Here is a 26,003-nt window from a genome sequence, read left to right on the forward strand (position 1 = left end):
TGTTCAGAGAGGGACACCAGCAGGTGCACCCTGGAGTAAGAGGGGACCTGGAGGATTAGAGAAAATGGAACCCCTTATAAAAAAAAACATAAACGCAAACTGGGCATTTCACCTTTTCCTAGGGAGGTATCAGAGCAGAGATCCCAGATATTTGGAGCTAGCCCTGCAGCGAGGGCTGAATACTAACTAAGCCAGCTTCTTTCCTCTCCACCTCACCATGATTCCTCCCTGCCTTTCCAGGCGGTGGAGGAGCACTGAACTTGATGAGAGAATAACAGCTCCATCTATCTGCAGGACCCCAGCTTCCCAGAACCCTTCTGGGCTGCTGGCAGCAAGAGCCTGGGACTCCTCATTGCACTCCTTTTACTCACTAGTCTCCCTCGAGCTCATCCTCACAGCAGCCCTGGGGGTGAGGGGGGACTAGGGGTGTTCTGTTCAGATGCCAAAGGAGGAACAGAGGCCCAAAGCCCAGAAGTGACTTTCCCAAGGGACGCCCAGCAAGTCATGACAGAGGCAGGGCAGAGGCATCTCCTGGCCTGACCTTGAGATCTGGGCAGGGTGGTCCCGCCTATGTTTCCTGTGGGGCAGCGGGAGGCTTGTAGACGGTGGGGCTCAGGGCCCGCCCCGCCAGAGGTGTCTCTTGTCTGCTCCAGAGTCACCCCCTGTTGCTGAATATCTAGGACAAGCGCGGTGGGGTTTTCTTTCCAAGTAGAAGACATTATGATTTTATCAGGAAACCGTCATTACTTCGACGTCACCCCAACCATTTGTTTCTGGCGCTTGCACTTTGGTGTCCATGCGTCTCATCTCCTCGGGGCAGCATCACCTATGCCTCTGCCGTCCTCCTGTCGCCTCTCCCCAAATGAAATGATGTATTCAGTGCAGAGGAAATGAGTTCAGCTCGGGGCTACTGGGGTTTCCCTTTGTGCCCGGAGCCCTCCTCTTCCACATCTTTCTTCCTCTTTCTTCCCATGCCCACTGTGGTTTGCCTTGCTCTCTTCTCCTCCAGCCACTTAGTTTTCTGTTGACTCTGACAGAGAGAGAGGCCTGCGGGTGGGGGAGGGGGAGGATCTGGGAGGGCGGGAGTCCTGGCTTCTTCCTAAGTCACTCTATGATTATATGTTCTTTTGTTTGTTCTGCTATTTATTTTCCCTTCCCACCTCCCTCCCGTTAATTCATTAACGGAAACATTTATTCACTAGAAAACTGTCTTCAGACTTCCTGTCTTTCTGCCGCATAGGAAGAAAGGATGTTTCCTCAAAGAGAAGTAGCTCTAGGGCTCTCCAGAAAGGTCCTCGGCTTGGTATAAGAAAGGCGATCAGCTAAGTAGATTTCTGGCCTGGACCCTTCTCTCTGAACTGCTGAAGCTTTTAGCGGAGCTAAAATGCTAGGATTAAATGTGGTTTCAAGGGTGAGGAGTAAATTATCAGGTGTCACCCTGGAAATGATGACATGCTGACAGGCCCATTAAAAGGACATGTTTTATGAGTGAATGAAGAAGTTAAGCATAGGTCTGGGATCATCTGGGTTTACACACATTTGGAAAATGTCAGTGTTCAGCAGTGAGTCATTGATGTCGTAGGGTGTATTTCTTGCTGTATGGCCTCTCTTGTTAGACTACGTATGTCCTTTCTCACGACAAGTCATAACATATCTCTTCTTCAGAGCATTAGAAATCCCAAGGAATATAGTTTGCTGCTGTTTTGTCTTCCTCTTTAAAGTAACAAGGACAGTGGGACGGCTGAGAGGAATCCTGGCGCCGTACGTGCATTTGATCAAGACGCCACTTCACTGGGCTTGTTTACGTCACAGAGGCACAGTTATCAATTAGGTGAGGAGGCCAAACATAGGACTTGGAGTCGGAGAAACTGTCTTTCCTTTACCAGTAGACAGTCAAAACAGTGCCACCCCAAAATTTGGTGATCCCAATTGCATTTTTGATAGACAGATGATTTGTAATGGATGCAAATTTTCACCTCTACGTGCCACCACAAATGGCATATAACTGTTAAAAGGCATCTTGTATTTGTTCAGCCTAATGTCATCTCTCTCCAGAGTGCTGTGCCTTAGTGGCGGGACGTCAGTCATCCTGGCCACATCTTCTGGGGAGACTTCTTTCCTGACACACACAGGAAAATCAGCAGGTATCTTAAGGCATTAGAGAACCTCTCCTTTTTTTTATGTCCAACCTTTGTATTTGTGTTACTCTGAGAGGCTGTTGTGAGGATAAACTAAGCTGCTGTGGTTGAGAATGCTTCAGAAAGGTAAAAGGTAAATTATAGTTACTGCAATTATAAGTTATTTTTGGAAGAAGAAATGACAAATGCCCAGTGACAGGAAGTTCTTTCATGGTATATTGAACTGTCCTGAAATTAAGGTCAGTACTTTTCCTGAAAATCCCCTTTATCATTTATTTTGACCCTCCTTAGGATGAAAGTAAATTTATTATAGTTGTATACAATTGCTCTTTACATTTGTATTTATGTGTTATTAAAATACACTTTCATGAGATGAAAAATGAGGTGGGATGCACTTTTAAATAATACTTTAAAATTTTGTGAATAATACTCTTGAAGAAGAAAAAAAGAAAACAAAACATAAATACAAAGAAAAGTCAAAATCACCTGTGACCTTAACACCTTCAGATGCTTCTTTTAATATTTGAGCTATAATCTTCCAGATTTTTTAATATACACACACACTGTTATAGTTCAAAATAAAAATAGTCATATATATGCTATTTCATCTCTTTTTCTCTAATTTTGGCAGCCCTATAAAATCGTTCCTTAGCTATGTATACTAATGTATGGAGTACTACCATTCTCTGTCATATTTTGCTTGTTTCCAGTTTTAGATCCTATTTTAGACCATGTTGCATGTAGTCATCACCTTCTTTGTAAATTCATGGGCGCGTCATTACTTCTGTCACTTTCTACTACTGTGCAAGTGTGGACAGGCTGCTCTGTCTCTGTGTCTGTGTCCACATCTGTGAAATGGAGCTGATAATAGGAACTACCTCCTCGTGGTATAAAGATGAAATGAGGCATAGTAGGTAAAGCACATAGAAGACCACACTAAAGGTAGATGTTGAGTGGTGGGGTTGTTACTATTTCCTGATGAGAAGTTGCTAACTGTAATGCTGCCTCAGTGCCTTTAGAAGACATTTAAGTGATGTTCTGGAAGATTGTGCCAGCTTCGCTTCCCCACAGGTGTGTAAGACTGTTTCCCTATCCTTGTCATCCCTAGATATTATTGTTCTTTTTAATCTCTGCTAATCTGATAAGTGTTTGCATTTAAAAAATGATTACTCAAGTTGACAATTTTATGTGTCATTTTCCAATTGAGTTTTATAAAATATTCATGACATTAGCCTGTCATCTTTCACATTACAAATGTTTTCACATTACAAATGTTTTTCCTTAGTTTATGACTCATGGAGATATTTAAGAAAAATGTCATTAAAATAAATATTAGTGCAGTAAAATTCATTCTTTTAAGTATAGTTTTACTTAAGGCTTTTATATTTTAGTCCTAGCTAGAAAGAGTAGTCAGCTATTAAATGCATTCCTTTTCCTTCTTCCTCAAGGCTTTCAGAGGTTCTATTTAAAGCTTCTTACAGTACTTTTTTTAAAGTGGCATTCGGAGAGTCCCTGAGGTTCTCTATGAATATACTTAAGGATCCTCATATCCTACACCAGGGCATGGCAAACTTTTTCTGCAAAAGACCAGAGAATAAATATTTTAGGCTTCATGGGCCTTAGAGTCTCTGTCAAAACTTTGCTAAAGCAGTCACACATGTAAGTGAATGGGTGTGGCTAAGTTCCAATAAAACTTTATTTATGGACACTTAAATTTGAATTTTGTATAATTTTCTCATTTCTTGAAATAGTAAGCTTTTGATTTTTAAAATATAAAAACTATTCTCGTGGGCTGTACAGAAATAGTAGTAGGCCAGATTTGGCCCATGGGCAGTGGTTTGCTGGCCCCTGGAATAGAATGCCCACAAATAGACCCATAAAAATACAGCCAATTAATTTTCACAAAAGCACAAAGAAGATACAAGAAAAAAATCTTTTCAGTAAATGGTGTTGGCACAATTGGACATTCATAGGCAAAAAAAGAAAGAAAATGAACCCTAACCTAAACCTAAAACATGCAAAGGGTAACTCAGAATGGCTCATTGGGCAACATGTAAAGCATAGAAGTTATATATAACAACATAGGAGATAAGAGTTGTTAAACCTAACACCAAAAGCACAATCCATGAAAGAAAAAAACCTGCTAAATTGGACCTTGGCAAAATTAAACATTTTTGCTCTGCAAAGATGTTAAGAGAATAGTATTGGTTGGTCTGTTGATCTTCTTACAAGGCTGTCTGAAGGCCGGTGTTTAGTAAATGGCTGATAAGTAATTGAGTGAATTTCAAGGACTTTCATTTTATTTTTGGTCTTCCTGGGAATAGCCTTTGTATTATAAGACCAAGACTCCCCCATATCCGAGCCTTTCCCTGGCCCCCACTCTGCCATGGCCCTGTGCCCCAGGGTGATGAGCTGTTGTAGAAACAAGCCACCAGTCAGGCCTGCACTCAGCTGAGCAGCCCTAGAGCCTGGGTTTGATTTGCGAATTGGAGTTTTTACTCACTGTACAGTCCTAAAAGCTAAATATGCTGAGTATGGAGAAAAAGACCCCAAACAAATGTTTATGCAAAGGAATAAGTTATCCTAATAGAAAAACTTAAAAGTGTAGATTTGTCTGATGAAGAATGGAGATAGAAGGCGGGAACTCAGAAATTTACCAAGAACTGCTGTAGCTGTCCTGGAGGTTCTTGACTTTCTTAAGGATCACAGTTTTGTCCTTTACCCCTTGTTCCTTCCCAGTGCTTATCTGTAAAATGAAGATACTCCCCAACCCTCATCCTTACAGCTTTCTTTGTATTTTAGAGCTGGTGCAGGGGCTAGGAAAATCTCTTAAGACATTATGAAAGATGCTTTCTAAATGCCAGTGTCTTTGTCAGTTTTTTTTTTTTTTAATATATCTACTATCCTTTCAGTTGAAGGAAGTCATGTATTTGGATACTGAATCAATACAGTTCTCGAAACATAAATGGAAAGAAAGGCTAAGCTACAGGATGTATGTCCTTGAGCGGTAGAGTGCTAAGGGGTGCCTTTAGCAATGTGCTTTGGATGAGTTGCAGATGACATTAGAAATAGTTTTTAAAATTCAGCATTAAGTGGTTACGTCAGTGTAAACAACCTAAGAAGTAGAAGATGGAAAGTTTCTATGAAAACATAATGTGACATAACTTCGCATACTTGATTCTGTTTAAATGGACCAAAAAAAAAAAAAGTAAAAATGCCACCTTCATGGTTTGCATTTGTTTAGGTAGCCTATTGTGGTTCCCATCTCTTGTCAGGCTTAAAATGGGATTACAAATAAACAGGAAAAAGCCCTCTCTGCAAGCATCTCCTTTTCACGTGGTTACTGAGTTTTGAAGTTCATTTATAGGAGTAGACAGTCTGTATTTTCCATTAGAAAAAAAGGCCAAAAGTATAACCATTTCCTGAGACTTAAGGTTATATAAGCTGCAGATGAAATCAGGGAGTAGTTCTGGTCCATCTGTTATGTAGAAACTCTCAGGCCATGTCCCACACACACAATAGCACAAGATGCCGGACATAAATGGGGCCCATGGGGTTGGCCACACAGCATTGCTGTTGGGTGCTATTCTCTGAAGAGGCTCCAGATTGAAGCATCCTTTTCTTAAGAGGAAATACAGGCTGTGAGTGCAGAGGCTTTGGGACTTCTGCTCTGCATTGTCCCCTATTAAAATCCCCTTGGGCCTTCTTGATACCTGCCTGCCTTTTGCAATGCCTGTGGAAGCTCTGTTCTCTTTCAGGGGACTGAGATTTGGGTTCAGCTTTTCTTCATTTCTTAGTGACATCTGGATTCTTGGGTTACTTCTGTAGCATTTCCTAACCCATGTGCTATGAGTTGGTTTCAGGAGTATAGTGTAGTGAGCTCTTAGCTCTCCAGGGTGAATGGGAAGGACCTTACATGGTCAGAACCTCCCTCTCAGCTGATGACTTCCACAAACATTTAGCCTTTAGCAGTTTCAAAGTATGATTGTATATGTGTGCCATTATCTGAACAACATTGCATGGCACTAACTTACTGAATGCATTTAACTTTTCCTTATAAAGATGTTTCATGGTGACTATTTTTCCATAGGGAATACTTTACCTGCCTTGTTAGGGAAAGGTGCATATGACTAGCAAAGGAAACTCCAGGGTAATTAAAAACTCTTGTATGTATCTTCATTTCAGAAATTCTTTCTGTAGGACTTCTTTGGGGAATTAGGCCTTGAAATAGTTCAGACTTTTAAAGATAGAACACCAAGTTTTATTATATCTAGAATGAAATAAACTCACTCTAATTAAAGAAACAATCTTTTTAAGTGTGTATATAACTTCTCTTTGTGGCCAAAATGGAGTAAAGGGTAATGAACTTTCCCTCCTGCCATAGACAACTCTAAAGCTAGACACAATATACAAGGTAGGGTTATTTTAAGAACTGGACAAAAACTTGGCGCAGGGATATTGTCTTTGAGAAAAAGGAAGCACACGGTGAGTTCCATATCCACCCTGACTTTTTGCCTGGGACGCTTTTTAAACTGTAGCACAGGGCAGAGTTCCTTAAAGAGCAGAAGACTTACTGGATAGAGGAAATGAAAATCATATTTCAGGACTGCCAAGGTAGCTGGAATTTTCATGGCAGGGGACTACAGAGAAGCATGTTGCACAAAGAAGAGCTCTAGACATCTGTGTAGGGCTCTCTTGAGTCTTTGGGCAAATAATAAGCTGTACATCAATAAGACTGGACTCCATGAGACCTAGCAGGAAAAAAAAAAAAACATGAGGGGTGGGTGGGCTGTGAGCTGAGTGAATATCTCAGGGGTCACCAATGATGGGACGATGTTGGAGTTCTGACTTAGTAGATTAGAAAAGCCTTTCTGGACATCCCTGGCTTCCAATTGAGAACCAGGAAAAAGCAACCATAGGAATAGTGCTAACCTAGACCCACCCTAACAAAACCTAAATCCAAGCCTTGACAGATCAAGCTGACCTGCAAGTAACTTGCCAACTTTAATAAAACTTAACATTCTTGCAAGGAAGACAACAAAATCCAGTCACTCAACAATGTAGCATGCACAGTTGTTGAGAACATACAATCACAATTACTAGATATATGAAGAAGCAGGAATATGAAAGGTATAGTAAAAGCTTGTAAAAGATTATATAAGCCACATAGGGGCATTTCTGAATAGTTTTCAGGCATCAATTCATGTTTGAATAAATAATGGTATGACCTAAAGGAGGCTTGATTACTGCTTTTTTGTGTGTTATTCATCCATTTTTTTCTTATCTGTTATATAAAATGGAAATAAAATCAGAAGTCAGTTTAGCAAAATCTGTACATCATTACCCAGCAAAAAGCCAAGTTTTTTTTTTTTTTTACAATTAGGTAAATAAACTCTTTGAAGTCTAGACTCCCAGTATCACAGAGACTGGTCCCAGTATCACTACACTGAATGAGTGAGTAGCTGCCCAAGCCTTGATCATCCTAGGGTGTTACCAATTGGAATGTGACCTTTTCTTTAGTGGGCTTGTCCCTGGGACTGGTTTCTTGGCTTCCCTCATTAACTCTGGTATGCCAGACATTTCTCTGACACTGAGATAGACCATAGTTCTCTTTTTTTCCCCCTGTTACTTCATAAACTGTGATGTTGATGAGCCTGCTTTAGTAACTGACTTACGGGGATGTTGGAAATTCTGAGCAGAAATGCCAGCCATGCAGAATAATTGCATCTCTTGGGGAGGTGTTAACAAGCAGAGTCAGAGCTGAGTGCTCCTGGGCTCCAGCTTCCATGGAGCTTTCTCGCAACAGCTCCCCTGAAGCTCTGTGCAGAAGGCGTTCATTAGTAAATATTAAACAGCGTTTTCCGTACTGCTGGCGGGATGCTGAGGGTGTGAGGCCCCCTGGGGCACTCTGAAGCTCACTTAACAGCCACACTAAAATTGTGCAGCACTCACTCTCTCCTTGAATCATATCTCAGTCATCAGAGAAGGTTGTGAAAAATAGCCATGGTGCATAATTTCTGGGAAATAGGTACTAGGGAGTGTGGGGACATCTGACCACTAGGAGAACTGACTGAGCAGTATGCTCCAGTTTTTCATTTGGACCTGTTGGTTAACCCATTTTCTTCTTTTGGTTTGATATGTACATTTTTAAGCCATACATTCCTGTCTGTACTCACTTAGGACACTTATATGAGAAAATGCAGCCTAGATTTTTGGGAGTACTTAAGTTGTTACCACAATTATGAATAAATTATACATTTGGTACAGACTGACATGTAAGCCTGATCATATAGATGGAGCTTTCTTTGTGTAGCTCATCTACACCTGTGTCTTCTTTGTTCAACTTGACCTCACTTCTGATGTTTTAAAATTGAAAGAAATAACCTAATAACCTGGGGGAAGATTGGGCCATTTATCAGATCCTTCAGATGACATTTATTCAGAATTGATATTTTCCGTGCACTGTGCTAGGTATTTGGTACTATTCAAAGTATGTCCCATGGACCAGGAGCTTGGCATCACCTGGGAACCTGTTAGAAAGGCACTGTGCACAGCTGCCAAGTCATCAAACTGACCTAAGTGCTCTTCAATAGGCAAATGGATAAAAAAAAAATTATGGAATATATACTCATTGGAATACTACACAGCTGTTATAAAAGATGAAATCTGTGGCTTTTAGTACAAAATGGATTTTTAGTAAAAAAAAGGATGAACCTTGAGGGGATTATGTTAAGTGAAATAAGTGAAAGATACTGGTTGGTTTTACTCATCTGTGAAATATAAAAAACAAAAAACGATACACAGGTGAAATACAGCAGGAATAAATCTTGGACCTAGTGAAAGAATTGCATGGTTACCAGAGGGAAGAGAGGGAGGGGGAGGGAGGAGAGGACAGAGGAGGGTGACAGGGAGTACTGGCACCGGTGGTTTTGTGGAAGGTGAGTGGACATAGACACATATGGAAGAGCAAAAATGTAGCTCCAAAACTAGAAATGCTACCTCAGACCTGCCCCAGACCCATTGGAGTGGCATTTTCACAAGATCCCTGCGCATTGGAAGGATCTAGGAGCCTTGAAAAAACAGATTTCCTAGTCACACCCACCAGAGATTACAATTTAATTGCTGTGGGTTTTACCCCGGGCACTGGGATTTTTAAAAACTCCCCAGGTGATTGAAATGTGCAGCCAGGTCTGAAAAACACTGCTCTAATATGTTGCCTTACATACTTCACAAAATGGAGCACAAGGTGAGATTGTTGACTCATTCTTTTAACCATTTTACAAGCAGATGGCAAGTTTGTTTTCCCTAACGAGGTGACGTGCCTGGACTAGGGGCGGATGCACCAGAGCTCACTGGTGAATCCTTTTTGACAGGTTGCATGCCAGGGAGTGGCTCTCAGCTGGTCCCTGGTGCCATAGCGCTGTGGAGTGACAAAGCACTTCAACCATGTTGCCCAGGGCTCGCCTGGTAGAGTTGAACAGACTGAGGCATGGCATTGAGGTCAGGGCAAGGTCTCCCTCTTCAGACACACCCCAAGGCCTTGGCATCCCTACCGTCGGCTCTCTCCCAAGTATGGGCTGCTGCCGGGGGGATTTATCCGAGGATGGTGCTGAGTCCCATGACAAACGCATGTGAGCTTCATTAAGATGCTTTCCCCATCACAGTATCCCTTAAGGTCTCTAACATCAGTCTACACAGCCATAGTAATGACCTTCAAGGCAGCAGTTAAGTCACTTCTTACACCTCCGGAAGGTTTCCCTGTGTATCAGAGTTGTTATCCCTGGTGGGTCACTTAAATATTGTCAGTGGCCCAGCTTTGCTCTCCCGCTCTCTGAGTCGCCTGGGATAACTTGAGATCGTCCATAAACCAAGAGGCTGGAACACAGCACACCCATGGCTGTTTATTCACTCCTTAAAAGAAAAACCATTTTTATAAGAAAAAATATATTTTATTCCAATATCTGCCTGGTCCCAAGGCATGGGGAAGCCGTTTGTTGAAGACTTGGTCATAGAAAAGTGAACATTCTGTCAGAAATATAATTCTTGGGACCGCCCTGGTGGCGCAAGGGGTTAAGACACAGCACTATGAAGCTTTCCGAAGCCACTGCAGCACAAGATCGATCCCCGGCCAGGGAGGTGACCCACATGGCACAGCAGACCTCTCCTGCCTTGCCTGCTGCTCCTCTCAGCAGTGGACTTCAGTAGACCTGCCTGTTCTGCTCCCCACTCTGTCTCTGGTGAATCCTCTCACCACCACCCCCCACACCTCTGGCCTGTACCCCAGTTCTTGTATGCATAAATAAATCTTAAAAAAAAAAAAGAAATATAATTCTTCCCGTGCTCTTAACTCTTGATAAGGGTCCAGGTCTACTTCCCTCTGCTTTCATGTCAGCAGAGCATATTTCTGATCATTGTTTGTCTAGAAACTTTTATCTCTGTAATGATCTCTTATTTTTCCCCGCAAAATCCCACCTCATTCAGAGGCCATTCCCTCTCCTACCTATACTGCCTTTACCGCACTCTTACTGGAATCTTAAAACCTTCTGGGGTGACCATTATCTTGGGTTATGCTCAGGGTCCCAGGTTTGGGAATAAGTTAGATGGTCACCCTAAAATCTGGTGGTTTGATGGCACTGCCATTCTCAGTGATCAGCTACTGCCTCATAGACCTGCCTTCACCCGCCTCCTGGCATCCTCCCTGAGGACGTCAGCTTCTTCTTTGATGACATTCTGGCCTTACACATCATTGACCACCGGCTCCTCCATTCTTCCTCTGTCACCCCTGGGTGCGACCTTGGCTCACACCTAACATCGTTTTGGTGGGGGCCAAGCACTGCGTTCTTTCTTGAAAGTTGTCTTCCATGACCACAGCTGCCCACTCTCCCTGCCCTTCCTTCATGGTCCCGGATCTTGCCCTGTTTCTTTCCTTTCGGGCCGGTGGCTTCTCTTGGTCCTACTCCTGCTGGTGTTTTGTGTTCTGTCAGTTACTCTCCCACTGGGCTCCGAATTAGGGAGCCCTGTGAGGACACAATGATATTTTTTCCCCTTGAATTCCCCTCATCTCCTGAGTGTTTTAGGTCCTCAATAAATATATTGAATTTGCTGCTCTTCTGGAAGCACGGCCTTCATACAAAGAATTCTCTATTCATCTCTGTCATCAAAAGCCTGGTTCTTTTGTCTGGTTGGCTGGAGAGGACTTCTTTTCACTTAGCATTTTGCTGTCAAAATTGTTCCTGTTTTCCTTAAATTAGCTTCTATTGCCAGAAAGAGGAAAGTGCCTCTGTTCTCTGAATCAGCTCACTCCGGGCAGCTTGACCTTGCGGCCATTTTCTGTCCTGCAGCAGCTCACGCTTCCTCTTCCCTGGCCGTTTTCCTTTATGCATGTGCTTATCTCCTGCACATGCCTTGTGTGTGTTCTTACACTAACCAGAGCGGCGATGCTAGTGTTCGGCCTTGTGCTTGCCCTCGCTTACCTGGAACTACTCGTGGTTAGCACTGGTAGTGTTTTCCTTAAGAAGCAGGAGCTGGAAGGGATCATGCTCAGCGAAATAAGCCAGAAAGGAAAAGACAGATACCGGATGGTCTCACTCATAGCAGGAATCTAGAAAACTTAAATAAGGGACCAGGAAAATGAATAACTATAAGAAAGAAAAAATCAAAATCAACAAACAACTATGAACCAGAGACACTCGAGGGGGTGGGAGGGGAAGGAGGGCTTGGGTCAAAATAAGGGGGTTGCAATTGTATGGGGAATATAAAAATAAAAAAAAATAAAAAATAAATAAATAAATAAATTTATACAAGGGAAAAAAAAGAAGCAGAGTAGAAATGAGCCATCCAAGCCACTGAGCTGTGAGGGGGCACAGAGTATCCCCCCAGGGTGTGTATGACTCCTCAAGTTATTCGGATGGGTTTGCTTATTAAAAATATTTTAACTGTTCTCATATACACAGCGAAAGGTTTTATTACGGTGGTTCTTGGGTTCCTGCTTGTGTAAGGCTAAAGTTTATGCCTTATGGATTTGCACCACTTAGAAAGTCTGGAGAAAACCTTGTAAGGAAAGATGTAGCACTAGACAGTATTGGAGTGTCCTTTGTGGACATAATTCTTTGTCAGGTTTGAAATGAATGTGGAGGGACATGCAGTCCTCGCGTAAGCACTCCCTTCACACAGGAAAACATTGAAGATTTTTTGAAAAATGGTGAGTGATTTTCTTTGGTACCAGAGCTCTTAGTTGATACCTGTTGTCAAAAAAGGCTGTCGTGTCATATGTGTCTGTTTTTCATGTAAATCCTTAGGCTCCAGGAGGCTAGGGATCATGTCCTTGGCATGTTTAATGTTCGATGCCTACGGAAGGAGCTCAAATGTGATTTGCATTTAATTGATGCTTGTGGAAGAATATTGGGAAGCACAAATTAACACAGTTAGAGAAAGGAGAACTCATTCATCTTAGTTACCCTCTTAAAGGTAAATTTCCAGCTGGGATTTGAAGATGAGAAGGACTTATCCAGAAAAAGAGGGGAGTAAAATGCATTAAACATTTCCTTGGAGCAGAGCCTTCTGGATTGCAAGACTTAATGTCTAAGAATTAGGAGTAGAGAAATTCCATGCCCTACCTCCTTCATAAATGTTTCTGGTATCATTGATGACCTCACTTTTGGGGGTCAGAAAGACCTCAGAGGACATGAAGTCCTGCCACCACCACCCCTGTTGTGAACCCTTTCTTAGGAGGCTGATGCTAGATTGTTTTGGGGGTGTGATGTGAGCAGGACCAGAATGCGTGGCTTCCTCATTGTCGTTTTCCCTGAAAGAGAAGTGCTCTCTCACATTGGAAGTCTTTTGTTGGTGTTCAGGATAAATCGGAACCTGATGCTTCAGGTGTCCTTCTGATGCTGGGTGGGCTGAGAAGTGAGTTGAGGACTAAGCACCTATGGCCAAAACCTGTGTTTTCTTCTAGGGGCTCAATTTGTCCTTGTAACAGATGCCCCTGGGCTAGGGCAAGGTGGCTGTCATTTACTTCTCACTTGAGGTGGAATCTCCAGAAACCTAAGCAGATAGAGGTGCTCTTGTCCCGCAGTGACCCAGGTGTTAGATTGCAGGAGACCACAGGACTCGGGGTTAGAAAGAGTCAGCATCACTTCCATAAATATTAACTATACCGGGCGCTGTGCAGTGGGTTTGGGGGTGTAATGGGGGAAAAGGCATATGTACTCCTCACCCTGCTAGAATACCGAATCTCATGAGCACAAGTGAGCCGCATAAGGCTCTCTCGACCAGCTGCACCTCTGCTGTTTAAGTCTTCCCTCTCCCTTCCCCCCTAGCATCTGTCCATGGGCCCTGGGCCTGGGGGTCTCTTCACTTTCTTGAGCATTTCTTGCTTCACGTGTAACCTTAAAAGTCCTCAGTGTGATTAGCATTTGGGGGTTTCACTCATTTGGGGCTAGAATTGTTGATCACAGTCTGAGAGTCAGGCTTCCACACAAGGGCATATACTTGACAGTGGGGCATATACTGTACAAGCCAGTGCAGGGAGAAATGCCCGTGCAAAGGCGTGTGTAGCAAGTGGGCCAGGGAGCCTTGGATTGGGTTGGTAGAAGTGGAACCAGACCTAGAGCACAAGCATAAGAGATACTCCTAAAACTCGAACAAGCCATTGGCACAGCGTAGGCGCTCAATAAATGTTTGATGAGTGCATTTGCAGAATAGGGGCTATTCAGAGGAAAGCAGCTTTGATCTAGAAGAATGACTAGATTTATTCATTCATTTAGTAAGCAAAATTGGAATTCTGTCCTGTGGGGGAGGGGCTTTCAGGAAGACAACTGTGCCCCATCAGCATTGAAAGGAGAAGGTGGAGAGCAGTGCATTAATGGGCTGCGGAAAGTGTGATTTTTCTTATGCTTGGCTGACTGTCGCAAAGCTCTTTTTCATTTCAACAAGCTTTGTGACAGGCTAAACAAAGAGGACATTTGTGCAGGTGAGATTTTCTAAGCCACATTTGCAGTTAATGAAACAATTTTATTTTGATAAAATTAAAACCTAACAAAAATACTTATCTTCCCATGTTTAGAGAGAGAGAGAGAGAGAGATCTCACTGATTCAGGGCATCTAAAAGCAAGCCTGGTCTTGGGTCCCAGCCAGCAATTCTAGCACACTTAAGCTTTTGTTCTCCAGCTGACTCTGGGTTTTGTGCTAATTTAGTCTTAGTCACCATTGCCGCAGCGATAGGGCCTCAAGGAGGGGGCCTCTGTCCTTTCCAGAAGGGATGTCAGGCCGCTTGGGGTGGTGCTGGTCCCATTTCTCACTCTCTGCTCTCTCATTTGCTAGGACTGCATCGACATCGGCTGGTGGGAAGGAGAGCTCAACGGCAGACGAGGCGTGTTCCCTGACAATTTCGTGAAGTTGCTTCCACCAGACTTTGAAAAGGAGGGCAATGTAAGTGTTTGTGGCTTCGGTCTCAGCGCTCCACATGCTGTCAGAATCCTGGCTTCTATGATGGGGCTTGGGGTGCAAGGTGGGGGAAGTTCGGTGCACCACCCAAGAGCGCTGGCATTTTAGTTTGCAGGACCTGGGTTCCAAGCCCTGGGCTGCCCTGAACTCAGCATGGGGCATGGAGCAAGCCCAGTAACTTCCCAAGTCACCGCTTTCTCAGCTGTCCCCTGGCAATGGCAATCCTCGTTCTAGGGCTGTGGCCTGAATAAACAAGATACGGTATGCAGAGCACCCAAATAAATGGCAGGATCCCTTGGGTGCTCTCTTTGGGAAGTGGACTGCTTGTGTCCCATGGAGCACGCCCTTAGGGGTGACGTGGCCAGTATGCTGGAAATGACTGAAAAGCATTTTGTAAGGCTGAGGACACAGTGGGGCCTGCTAATCTTCCTACAGAGAGAGAGAGAGTGTACATACACGTACGTACGTATACATACCCACACCTCTGATCTGGTCTTTCTCTTTCTTTGTGGGAATCTATTCTATGATGCTGTTGTGCACTTGAGCCAGTCTTTCTTTGCCCCCTCCAGGTGTGTTGTTTCTCTGCTGCTGATGTAACAAGTGGTGTTGAAAGTGAGCAGCCCTTTATGTCCTGAGGGGGCAGCAGTTTGTGCTTAGCCACCCACAGGGCACCTTGCTCACCTTTCCCAGCCTAAGTCCTCTTCATGCCCATGGGGCTCTGTCACTGACCATGAATCTGACCTTGACTCATCACCATTCCCTTGGAACGGAGGCTCAGGAGGGATGGCTACAATACTAGTGGGTTGTTTGCCAAGCACTCTAAACATCCGTGATGATCCGTGCACCCTCCTGTGCCATCTGCTGAGATGAACGGGTGTAATTGGTCAAGAAGCTTGATGTCGGTGCCCTCCAACATTATGTCCTATAAATAGTTAAATTGGTTTTAAGCCTAAAGCCACACCTGTTAGGTGTCTTAATGGTTTCTTTCTTACATTGTTTAGTAGAAGGATATTCTGTTGCACACCTGCTGTTCTCTCTGGGAACTGAGTTCAGGGTCCAGAGAATCTGTATCCCAGTGTTTCTGAAATCCTTGATACTTACAGTGTAGTCTGTGAAGCAGCAGCAGCAGCAACACCTGGAGCTTATTAGCAGTGCTTAGACCCCACCTTAGACCTGCATCAGAACTGGAATTTTAACAAATATTAACCATACATTATTGTTAACATTTTTACAAGAATGATCTGTTTCACAATCGGGTGATCTATTTGCACATTATAGCTTGGGAAGTGTCAATATATTGATAGAAGCAGATCTCTAGATGATCATAGCCCCACCTGCCAGTTGCCAACCATATTTAAGGGGGAAAAAATTCACAGAACAGGGAGGAGTGCACCATTCACTAAAAAAGTCCTCCACCAAGCAACATCTCTTATGTCATCTTTCCTGATGCCAATTGCAGTGGTTGGGTTATCCACTGACAGAATCCATCCCTGCGAAAAACAGATGCTGACTCCTAGGAATGGCTAGATAACAAATGTTCCATAGCAGTAGCACATGGGGATGAGGTTGGGGAAATGTCTGTAGAATGCTGTGCTTGAGACTCTAGGCTGTGACATCTGAGAGACCTGGGCTTGAACCCTGGCTCTGTGCTAAGCCAGCTCACTGTCGCTAAGCCTCAGTATTCTCAGCAATAAGATTGTGAGAACAATTGTTCCAACCTTGTCAAGCTGTTGAAAAATTTAACCACAATGATGCCTATGAATTCCGTAAGTGCAGTGCCCGGCACTTCGTAAATGCCCCTTGCGTGTTAATTGCTCTGGTCTTTGTAACACTATTTCCACAAATGTGGAGGTCGCTGGGTGGGACTGTGCCATCTTGTCGATGTCTGAGTCTAGGTCCTTTTTGCTTCAGCTGGCCAAGTCACCAGCAATCTTGGTGTCTTGGTGAGTTTCCCTGGGAACCCAAGTGCATCTGAGAACTCTGATGAATAGCCATTAAAAAGAAATCTAGTGCTTTATAAAACATATTTGTAAAGACAAGTGAGCACAGCATGATACACTCTTCATGTTATTACTCATATTTTTTCGTGATCTGCTGCCTGGCAATTTTATTTCATGTTCCGTCATCGTTCGCTCTGTTTCTAGGGTCTCTCCTTGGGCAGGCCACCATGCTGCTTGATGGGCTGTGAAGTGTGCATGTGGTTGCTGCCCTTGTGGGCTTGGAGTTGGACAGTGCCGCTGGTGTTCAGGGCCAGTCCTTTCTGCAAGGACACTGAGTGTTGCTCTCCCAGGGAGTGCAGGAGAGGAGGCATCCAGATTGCCCACTTTGCCCTTCTTGCAGACCTTTGTGATCCTGGTAAAAGGTTCACATCCTGTGATTTAGATGCCAAGACTTCATGATGACTCCTCTCCCTTTGGCCAAGGAGTCTTAGCAAGCACACCTTCCTCCTAGACATTTGCCACCTTCTTGGTTCTGACTGAGGTAGTATGATTTTGAAGGCTAGGGTAAAATCTGGATCATTCTTTTAACAAATGGGCACAGCCTGTGGTGGCCTAGATGGGAGCACCCTGCCTTCAAGTTTCCAGTTAAATTTTAGTGGGGCAATAAATTCACACGGGAGATGGAAGACTCCATGGCATACTTTCCTAGAAGCTCTGCTCTGTTACGTAAGGTATTAAGGGAAGACATCTACTGAGACAGTGGTCAGTGATAAGCAGACTCATCTTGGCTGGCTCGTTGAGTGCCCCATGGCATCTCTCTAACCCCAGACAAGCAGCAGCCATCTTTTGATAGGTCTTTTAACCTTGTCCCCAAGAAGCAGAAAACTCAATTTTAGAGAAACAATAGTCCTACCTGTCAGACAAAGTGATACCTACAGTTAAGAAGTGATTGTATAATGTGACATTTAGCTTTTAGAAAATTCAAAGTGTTACATCCTTTTTCATTCCCATCTGGCCTATAAAACCAGCTGATCAGCTTTGCACGGGTTGTTATACCAACCTTCACTGCAGCGCCCGAACTGGTGAGCCACTGCCGTGGCTGGGGAAGGGGCTGGCATTTGCCGAGCTGACTGTGTAATGATGATTAGAATCATTAACAGAAAGGCACTATGTGAGTGGCAGAGTCTGAAACATTATTCTGCCACCAGTTTGAGCAGATGTCATCTTGCCTTGCCAGTGGCTGGGGTTGCAGTCATTCAGCCAGAAAAGAGGGCGATCTGTGGCGCTCTGGGTAGACAGAAGCAGGCGATGTCTATGCTGCTGCAGACCTCTTGAGTCTGTAGGCGTCGCCGGAGCCTTCTGATGAGACTGGCGCACTTTCTGCAGGGCTGTGGATTCGGGTAGTTACCCCGAAGCCTCTGGGAATTTCTGGTGGTCTTTCTTTTTGAGAGTGCACAGCAGATTCTCTCTCACCAGGGTGAGAAACACTTATGGGCTTTTCCTTAAGAGGTTATCCGTTAATCTCTTGGTGTGTATTTTAGAGCAATTATGTAAGCTATTTGTGAGAGAATCTAGATTCAATGGCTTTCTGTTTATTTTGAGCCTTGACACTAAAAGTGAATATCAGAAAGGAAAGATTAAATCTGCTGAGAGCTCTAATGAGGCAGTGCACGCGCTCTGTCATTATTAGTGCAGGAAAACGAGGAACGAGGACTCTAACAGCAGAGGCAAGTTCTCACTGTCATTTACAGCATTGGAATAGGTATTGTAAAAGGTGATGTTTCTGAATAACAGTGTTTTATGGAAGTCGCAGGCTCTGGTTCTTTTAAGAGAAACTGTTCGGATCCCCAGAAGGTGCTACTGTCCTAGCTGTGCTGGCTCGGAGGCCTCAGCCCAGTCTGTGCCTTGTCAGCAATGGGGATGTTGCCAGGTTCTTAGAGGTGTTTCTTTGGTGAATGTTCCTCAGTGGAGGGGCTGCCTCTCAGCCTCAGAACTCAGCAACCCGCCCTCAGAGATTTCTGAAGAAGTGTGATGCTGAGGCAGGTTCACCTTTGCCAACTCAGAGATTTACCCAGGGAGCAGGCTGCCAGCTAACTAATTACAGTAAGGACTAAAATGTCAGCCAGTCTGGAATGCATGGGTCTGCTGCCCTGGGAATTTGCTCCCCATGACCTGATTCCTTAGAAGCTGGAATCTGCAGGAAACCTCATTTGGCGCTTGCTAGAAGAGCAAGGAATGAAAGCAAGAAGAGATGGTTGCTTCGTTGATGCACAAATGCTAATCCACCATAGGTGAATTTTGCTGGTTGCACTCTGACTACGTTCTCTTTACAAAATTCTTAGGAGGTCCCTTACTTTAACCCCTATCATCTGACAGCCTGGTTTATAAAAATGTTCTCAGCCCAAATTTTCCTTATCCTCTCCTTCAGCTAGAGAACCATTATCCTTGCTCATTTCAAAGATGCCCAATAAATCATTTCCACATCTTCAGTCTTCCAAAAGGAAATAAATATGTGCTTCTAATAAGCCACAAAATGGGGAAAAAACTCACCTATGACATTATTAGTTTGTACATTAATTTTCTGGATGGCAGAATGGTGGCCCCCATGTATTTCTTAGAGCCCTCCTAAGTGGTACCTTAGAGGAGTACCTGGTCAGGAACTATCCTCTCCATCCTCACACACAGACCCCTCCAGAGAATGTAGCCGGACGCATGGAGGAGGGCTTCCGAAGGCCTGGTGTTGCTCAAAATCAAGCTGAAATTGCTGCCAGAGCCTTACCACATTCCTCTAAAGGGTCCCTGGCCATCAGGGGTGCATGCCTCTGTTTATCTTAAACATACCACATGTGTGGGGCCAAAGCTCTGAAGGCAAACTGGCTGAAGATGTCAAGTGCCTCGTTAGAATTCCTGCTTTCCTGCTGTCTTCATTCCTGAATATTAGACCTTTGTCCTTCCTGGTAGTAATGGCCAGAAATCAAATCTACCTAATAACCTCCTTCGAAAGGTGGTGTTTGCTTCTCTGGCCAAGACGACACTCTCCACCCAGGTAGCTGCACATGCACATAGGCCCAAGTGCCCAGAAGATGTGCAGGCCTCTGCTTTCTCAGAAATCAGAAAATATTGGCTCATTGATTTGGTGATGAGCATTTTTATATTGGTTCTTTTTAGATAACTCACCACAGTTTAGACCTTGGCAGTGTGAGTTCTGGCCTCTTTAGCTACCACCTAGCCGGTGACTTGGCCTCCCTAGATACAGTTTTCTCAGCTGCAGAGGGGACTCCTGTGGTTACACAGAGCTCTGACACCCTCTGCTTTTACCTGCAAATTGAGCAAGCTTCTGCCTCTTAGCTTGGAGCTGGAGTGCTTTGCTTTCACCATGGAGGGAGGGATAAAGAGAATGAACAGAACAGTTTCCTCTGAAAACTGACATAAGATCCCTAAAACTTAGCTGAAGGTGTTTCTCTCTGCACACCTGCAGAGGCTAGGTCATGCTGGTAAACTACGTAGAGAAAAGGTTGACTTTAACCTGGAGTCTGCATGGTCCCAGTTCCTCCATCCAGTCACAATTGGACATTTTGGGGACAATCAGCAGAAGAATGTGTTCCCATCTAGTCATTTGTGAATCATAAACTCTCGTGATGAATTTTTGCTGTCACATTCTCCAGCAAAGAGCTAGGGTGGCTTCTGGGTTCTCACTGCCCTGTCTTCCTGTTGCAGTCAAAGAACAGAACTTGTAGGCTCATGGGCAAGACTTGATTCGTCGTCAAGGGGCGGTCTAGAACTACATGGTACCTGGCCCCGATTTTGGTTTCGAATTACTTGAAGAGCCATCTTACCCGGAAATGTGGTGTCGTTTTTCATCTGAGTAGACAGGAAGGCTCTGTTCGCTGGAATCGGAGTGAAGCAGTCAAGGGAAAAGAGGACAATGTGTTAATAAGCAGAGCAGGCCCCTTGCCAGCACCGATCAAGCGCGGTGACCACAAGACGCCTCAGAAACGGTTCCTTTCCAGACTGGCCCCCCTGCCTCCGCAGCTGCCAGGGCACCAAGCAGAACTGCGCAACTCTGCCTCCCTCCTCTGCCACGTTCAAGTACATGCTTGCCATGGCCACACTTTTCATGAGCTGCAATAGCATGGGGGCTCCCTTCCATGCATCCCCACCCCTGCCAGCGTCCCCTCTGCTCTGCTCTGTCACATTTTACGTGTCTGCTCCACACTGAATCTGACACAACGTGATGGGATTTTTTTTTTCTTTGCACAGTTATCTTGGAAAATATGATGACTTGTAATTGTCTTTTTTTTTTATTTGGGGCCCTGTGGTTTAAGGCAAGGTTGCTGGGGGAAGGGCCTCAGCAAGAGGAGGCTCATGTGAAATTGGTTATAAAAATGTTCAAACCAGAGGGCCTCCCCTGTGGCGCAGTGGGTTGAGCACAATGCTGTGAAGCTGTCCGCAGCCTCTGCACTGCGGGTTCGATTCCTGGCCAGCCAGGGAGATTCCCACATGGTGCGGCAGACCTCTCCTGTCACGCCCGCTGCTTTTCTCAGCAGTGTATTTCAGTCAGTCTGCCTGTTCTGTTCCCCACTCTGTCTCTGGTGAATCCTTTCACGCTCCAGCGCCTCTGACCTGTACCCCAGCTATTATATAAATAAAAAATAAATCTTTAAAAAAAAAAAAAAGGTTCAAACCAGAAGGGAGTGAGGAAGATGTCCAGGGGGTAGGCATTGTTGGGGCTTGGCTGAGAAGAATTAGGCCACAGGGTGTTGGCTGCTTCGTGAATGAGAAATTACTCTGATCCCGAGGTAAAGGAAGGTTAATTGGCAGAGTTTCAACAATAACTTCATTAGATAAACACACATCTGTCCCCAGCCTAATTTATACAGAGGCAGAGAAAAGAGGAAGAAAAAGGAAGGCGTCGGAGTGGAGAGCTAAGAGGGGCCGGCATGGGGAGGAGAGAGTAGTGTAAGGTCTGTGAGCCAGAAACAGACGCATCTGGTGGATGGCTTGTGTGTGCCGGGCTGTAGCCCCGGAGGCTTGTATGCAGGCAGTCAACGCAGAAAAAGACTGAGAAGGTCACACACAGGGACACGCGCACACACCCATAATCCTAGTCAGACATTATCACTGAATTTCTTTCTTTTTAGTCTTAGTCTCTTCCTGTGTATATTGCAACCGAGTCGATCTCATACTGTAGCTGCATTTGATACTATTCCATATTTCAGCTTTACCATGCACTGCAGTTCCCTGTGCATTTGTAAACTCTGTGTGTGGTTTGTTGCTGCATGGTGGTTTGTCTGGTGGATTCTCTCTGGCACGATGGACCCTTCACAGTGGTTAAGAGAATCCTGGGCATGTAGGAGCAGGGAGGGGTCAAAACATGGGAGGGAATTGCACAAGGGACTGTGGTGAGGGATCATGGGTGATGTGATGGTGGGCGAACTATGGGGACTGCACCTGAGAGGAGAAATCAGATACTGTCCAAAAATTAAAAATGATGTAAGGGAGAAAAAGGTACCTAAAATTGTCATGAAATGGGAAAACCGAAAGTGCCCCTGTGGATCAGACAGCCTATGTAATAGCCTTGATGATCTGGGGAAATGACCTCATTGCACAAAAACTCAATTATTTCATCTGCAAAATGGACGTAATAATGTCCTTCCTTACAGAGTAGTCATGAGGGTTCAACAAGGCAGTGCTTGCTGACTCCCTCTACTTGTGAAACCACCTCCCCCTAAGAGAGGACGTAATACTGTATTATCACCACCGACAGATCAGAGTTTCAGCTGGGTGAGTCACTTACCCAGAGTCCAAGGCTAATCATCAGAAAAGCCAGGATGCGTAGTGAAGTCAGATACTGCAGCTCTCCCTCTTGCACTGCTTACTCATGGGAACTTAGCCAAGTGAAGAAAGAACTAAGGAGTGGAGCTGAAATGTCAGTGACCAAGAACCTACAGGCTGTGAGATCCCTGAGAAAGTTCCTCGTGCCTCTAATTCTCTAGGCTTTACTTAAAACCCATTTCTTGCTGTGTCCTGGCACCTGCTGGGAGTGGAGGCCCTTTTGCTAGTCCCTGTGGTACTGGCTCAGTCATACATTTTCAAAGTACAGGAGAGACAGGTCGTGGAGCTTTTTTAAAAACACCAGTATCTGTTGCCTGGAGGGTCGGAAGTGTCAGCAGGACATGGATCCTGTGCTCAAACCTCCCCATTTCCATTTTTCCTAAATGACTTTGAAATGGAGACTGTTCTCTCCTGCCTTTGATGCCCCCTCCCCTGTCCAAGAATGGCATCTAAGATTTGTGCCCTGGCTGGGTTCTCCAGCCTCTGACTCATCTGCCAAGTCCCACCCAACCACCTCCAGTTTCTCATGGGTGAGCAAGGAGACACCTGATCCAGTTCGGGAGTGAATGTCATCAACTGCATTGCTGCCTCTGTCACCTCCATAGTGACAGGGCATGAGTGTAAAACAAATAGCAGCCGACAGGCAAAGAAACTCCATCCCACTTTCTGGGGAACATTTGGTCTCCGGGAGGGGGCCTTGCACATGGCCTGTCAGCCTGGGGATGGAGGAGGTAAGAAGGGCTAGATCCCTGCCCAGCCGCAGGGCTCCCTCAGCCTGAATTTTGTTGAAGGCCCCTTATCCAGACATCTGCTTGAGAGCTATCCCAGTGACTCTTTCTGAATCGCCTGGTTATTCAGTAGATTAAATCTTAATTGCAAATGTGGTTTCAGCGTAGGAGTACCATTGTGCTTGCTGGTTTCAGGCCGGAATTTTTTTTTTTTGCTGAGCGGTACTTTTTGAGAAGACTGTTACAAATTTAGAAAGGGGGAAATGGTGTTTCATTTGTCCATCAGAGCTGTGTTTTGCAGAATGAGTTTATTTTAGTATTTGTTTAAAGCTGCCAAAATCTGATATCCCTAGAGAGAGGATTGGCCAAACTTGATCTAGAAAACGGTGTCTGTGGCCCTGATGTGAGAGGCCAGGCTTGCCAACAATCTCATGTGGTATCATTTTAATTTAATTTTTTCAGAGACCCAAGAAGCCACCTCCTCCATCCGCTCCTGTCATCAAGCAAGGGGCAGGTAATGTACCTTTCAGTTCCGTTCACATAACGCGTCTTTCTCTTTGCATATATTTACATTGTCCTTGGTAGAGCTTGAGAATCTTAGATTCAAATGCCACCTGTTGCCAAATTGGGAGCAGGTAGGTTTTAAATATACTGATGTTTTTCCTAAAATATAAACAGATCATTAAAATATATTCCTGAATCAGAGGGAAAAAAATCTAGCCTCCCAAAGAGAATGACCGGAAAGAGCTTTGAAATAAACCTGTTTCTTTTAAATAAGCTTTTTTCATTTTTGAGGACAGAAGAACATAACTGTCCTGCTCTCCCTGATGAAGGCTCAGCCTGGGGAAAGATGATTTCCCACAGGTCATGGCGTCGCCATACGTGGATAGCAGCGCGGAATATCAGTGTCTGTCCTGTGGGGTTAACCAAAATTTGTACTTACTTCACTCCCCACCTCCAACAAAAAAATATTTTTCTAGCAATAAATATTTTCCTCATGATTCTTTTTAATTTTGTAAAGAGTCCAATTCACCTTTTCTGTGTAGTTCAGGTATTAAGGTTGAAAATAGAGTAAGACTTAGACATTTGATAACTCACTGCACACTGAAGTCTCATACATAAGGAGGATAATTCACATTTCCCAATAGAACTTGTCTTTATAATTGTTAAAAACTAATTATGAATAAGTAGTAAAATGGCATTTGAAAAATTGACGACGAAAACAAGAAGTATAGGGGTATTTTTAGTTCTTCACTTTCATAATTGTGACTTCTGTAGCATGTAAAGTATGAATAAATTTCCAGGTTGGTTTGTTCATAGACTTATTAAGGAGTGATTTTAAGTCCTTTTGGACCACCAAGTTGGGGAGAAAATCAGCTTGACCCCAAATTCCTTTCCCATTCCCTTCAAAATAGTTGAGAATTACAGAGAGTCAGCCTTGAAATGGGATGTTAATTACATTTCCTGTTCCAACCCCATTCTCCTTTGCATTCAGCAGTTTAATTTTGCCACCTAGTGGTTCTGGCCAGATAACTACCTTATTGTGCTGCAGTGAAAGCAGGCTGTTTACTTGCTTTCTCTAAAGACCCTTTTTCCTAGAGGCCTGGGTGACCTCCTAAGAGACCTAGGAGAAGAGTCTGATGGTTTAAGCTCAGGTTCCCTCGGTCTGTGTTCTTCAGGATACCCCCAGACTGTCATGTTAGCTCCTTCTGTCTCTGGGATTGATTCTGAACTTCTTGATCATTAGGAGACTGGATTGTAGCATGATAGGCAGATTCTTAACCTTTTACCACAATTTTACCAAAGGTCATCCTGGATCTCTGGGATAAAGCAAGATGGCATTTACTCTTCTAGATTGCCACTCTTGCTTTATTATCCTGGTGGATGATCTTGGGAACGGCTTTGTGATAAGGAGGTAGATACTCGTATTTTCCCCATCATCAGATTCCCTTGTTTGATTATTTGACCAAAAATAATCAGATATAAAATGGACAGATATCAGATACAGTATTTAATTTGTAATGAAGCAGTAAGGGGATTTAGGTAAAGTGTGTTCAGTGGATTTTTTTTTAAAGTCCTTTGGCTTCTGATGCTGTGTAATTGTGAATTTAGTACCAACCACCCATCCACAGGCTGGTCATATTCATTTGAGTTTGTCTAGCACTCAAATCCATAAATTAGAGGAGTACTTATGATTGGCTTATGCTTGAGCTATTTTCTAAGTGCCTGAGGCCACTGGCACCAAGGAAAACCCCAGATGAGGGAGCAGCTACACTCCATGTGGGTGAAGATAAACCCAGTTGGTGCATTTGGAAATACAGACCCACATCAAAAGGACTTCGTTGACCCACCATATCTTCATTGCGCATCCCTCCACTTCAAAATATGTCCGAATTTCTATTGGTATATAACACACCACACCAAATGTGGTGGCATAAAACAACAGTCTGCTTATGCCCATGGATTCTGTGGGTCAGTGTGTCTTGCCTTTCTGCTCCATGATGTCTGGGACCTCAGCTGGAGATGCTGGGCCTGCTGAGGCTGGGGGATCCACTTGACAATGATTGCTTCACTCTCAGGCCTGGCGGCTCTCGTCAGGGCTCACTGGAAGGCCGGCTCAGCTGGGGCTGCAGGTCTGTGTGTTCTGTCCGGCACAGGGGCCTCAGGACTTCTCACGTGGAATTTCAGTATTCAGCATCAACTATGTGGCTATTGATGACCTAGTCTTGGAAATTATATCGTATCACATCAGCCACTGGGTAAAGCAGTTAAAAGCCTACCTGCATTCCAGATCTCACCTCTTGATGAAGTGGGGGTGGAAGTAAGCAAACATTTTGAAGCCACTACAAAATGGAGCTCCTACAAAATGGAATCCTGGTCCCTGTGAAATTCCCTTTTACTCGTAGGTCACCTTA

At 44.3% G+C, this 26,003-nt stretch overlaps 1 protein-coding gene across 5 annotated transcripts in view; it reads left to right on the plus strand.

The window, feature by feature from the left end:
• The window catches only part of SH3KBP1 (SH3 domain containing kinase binding protein 1), a 316,536-nt gene that overhangs the window by 242,659 nt on the left and 47,874 nt on the right, over nt 1–26,003 (plus strand). For all 5 annotated transcript variants that reach the window (XM_037512632.2, XM_037512636.2, XM_054695818.1 and 2 more), the window contains 2 exons: nt 14,463–14,570; nt 23,551–23,602. In XM_037512632.2, coding sequence (XP_037368529.1) covers nt 14,463–14,570; nt 23,551–23,602 — 160 coding nt within the window. The remainder of the gene's footprint in view (nt 1–14,462; nt 14,571–23,550; nt 23,603–26,003) is intronic.

Source organism: Talpa occidentalis, unplaced genomic scaffold (genome assembly GCF_014898055.3).
Source record: "Talpa occidentalis isolate TD23 unplaced genomic scaffold, MPIMG_talOcc4v2.1 talOcc4.15, whole genome shotgun sequence".
NCBI classification, from domain to species: Eukaryota; Metazoa; Chordata; class Mammalia; order Eulipotyphla; family Talpidae; genus Talpa; species Talpa occidentalis.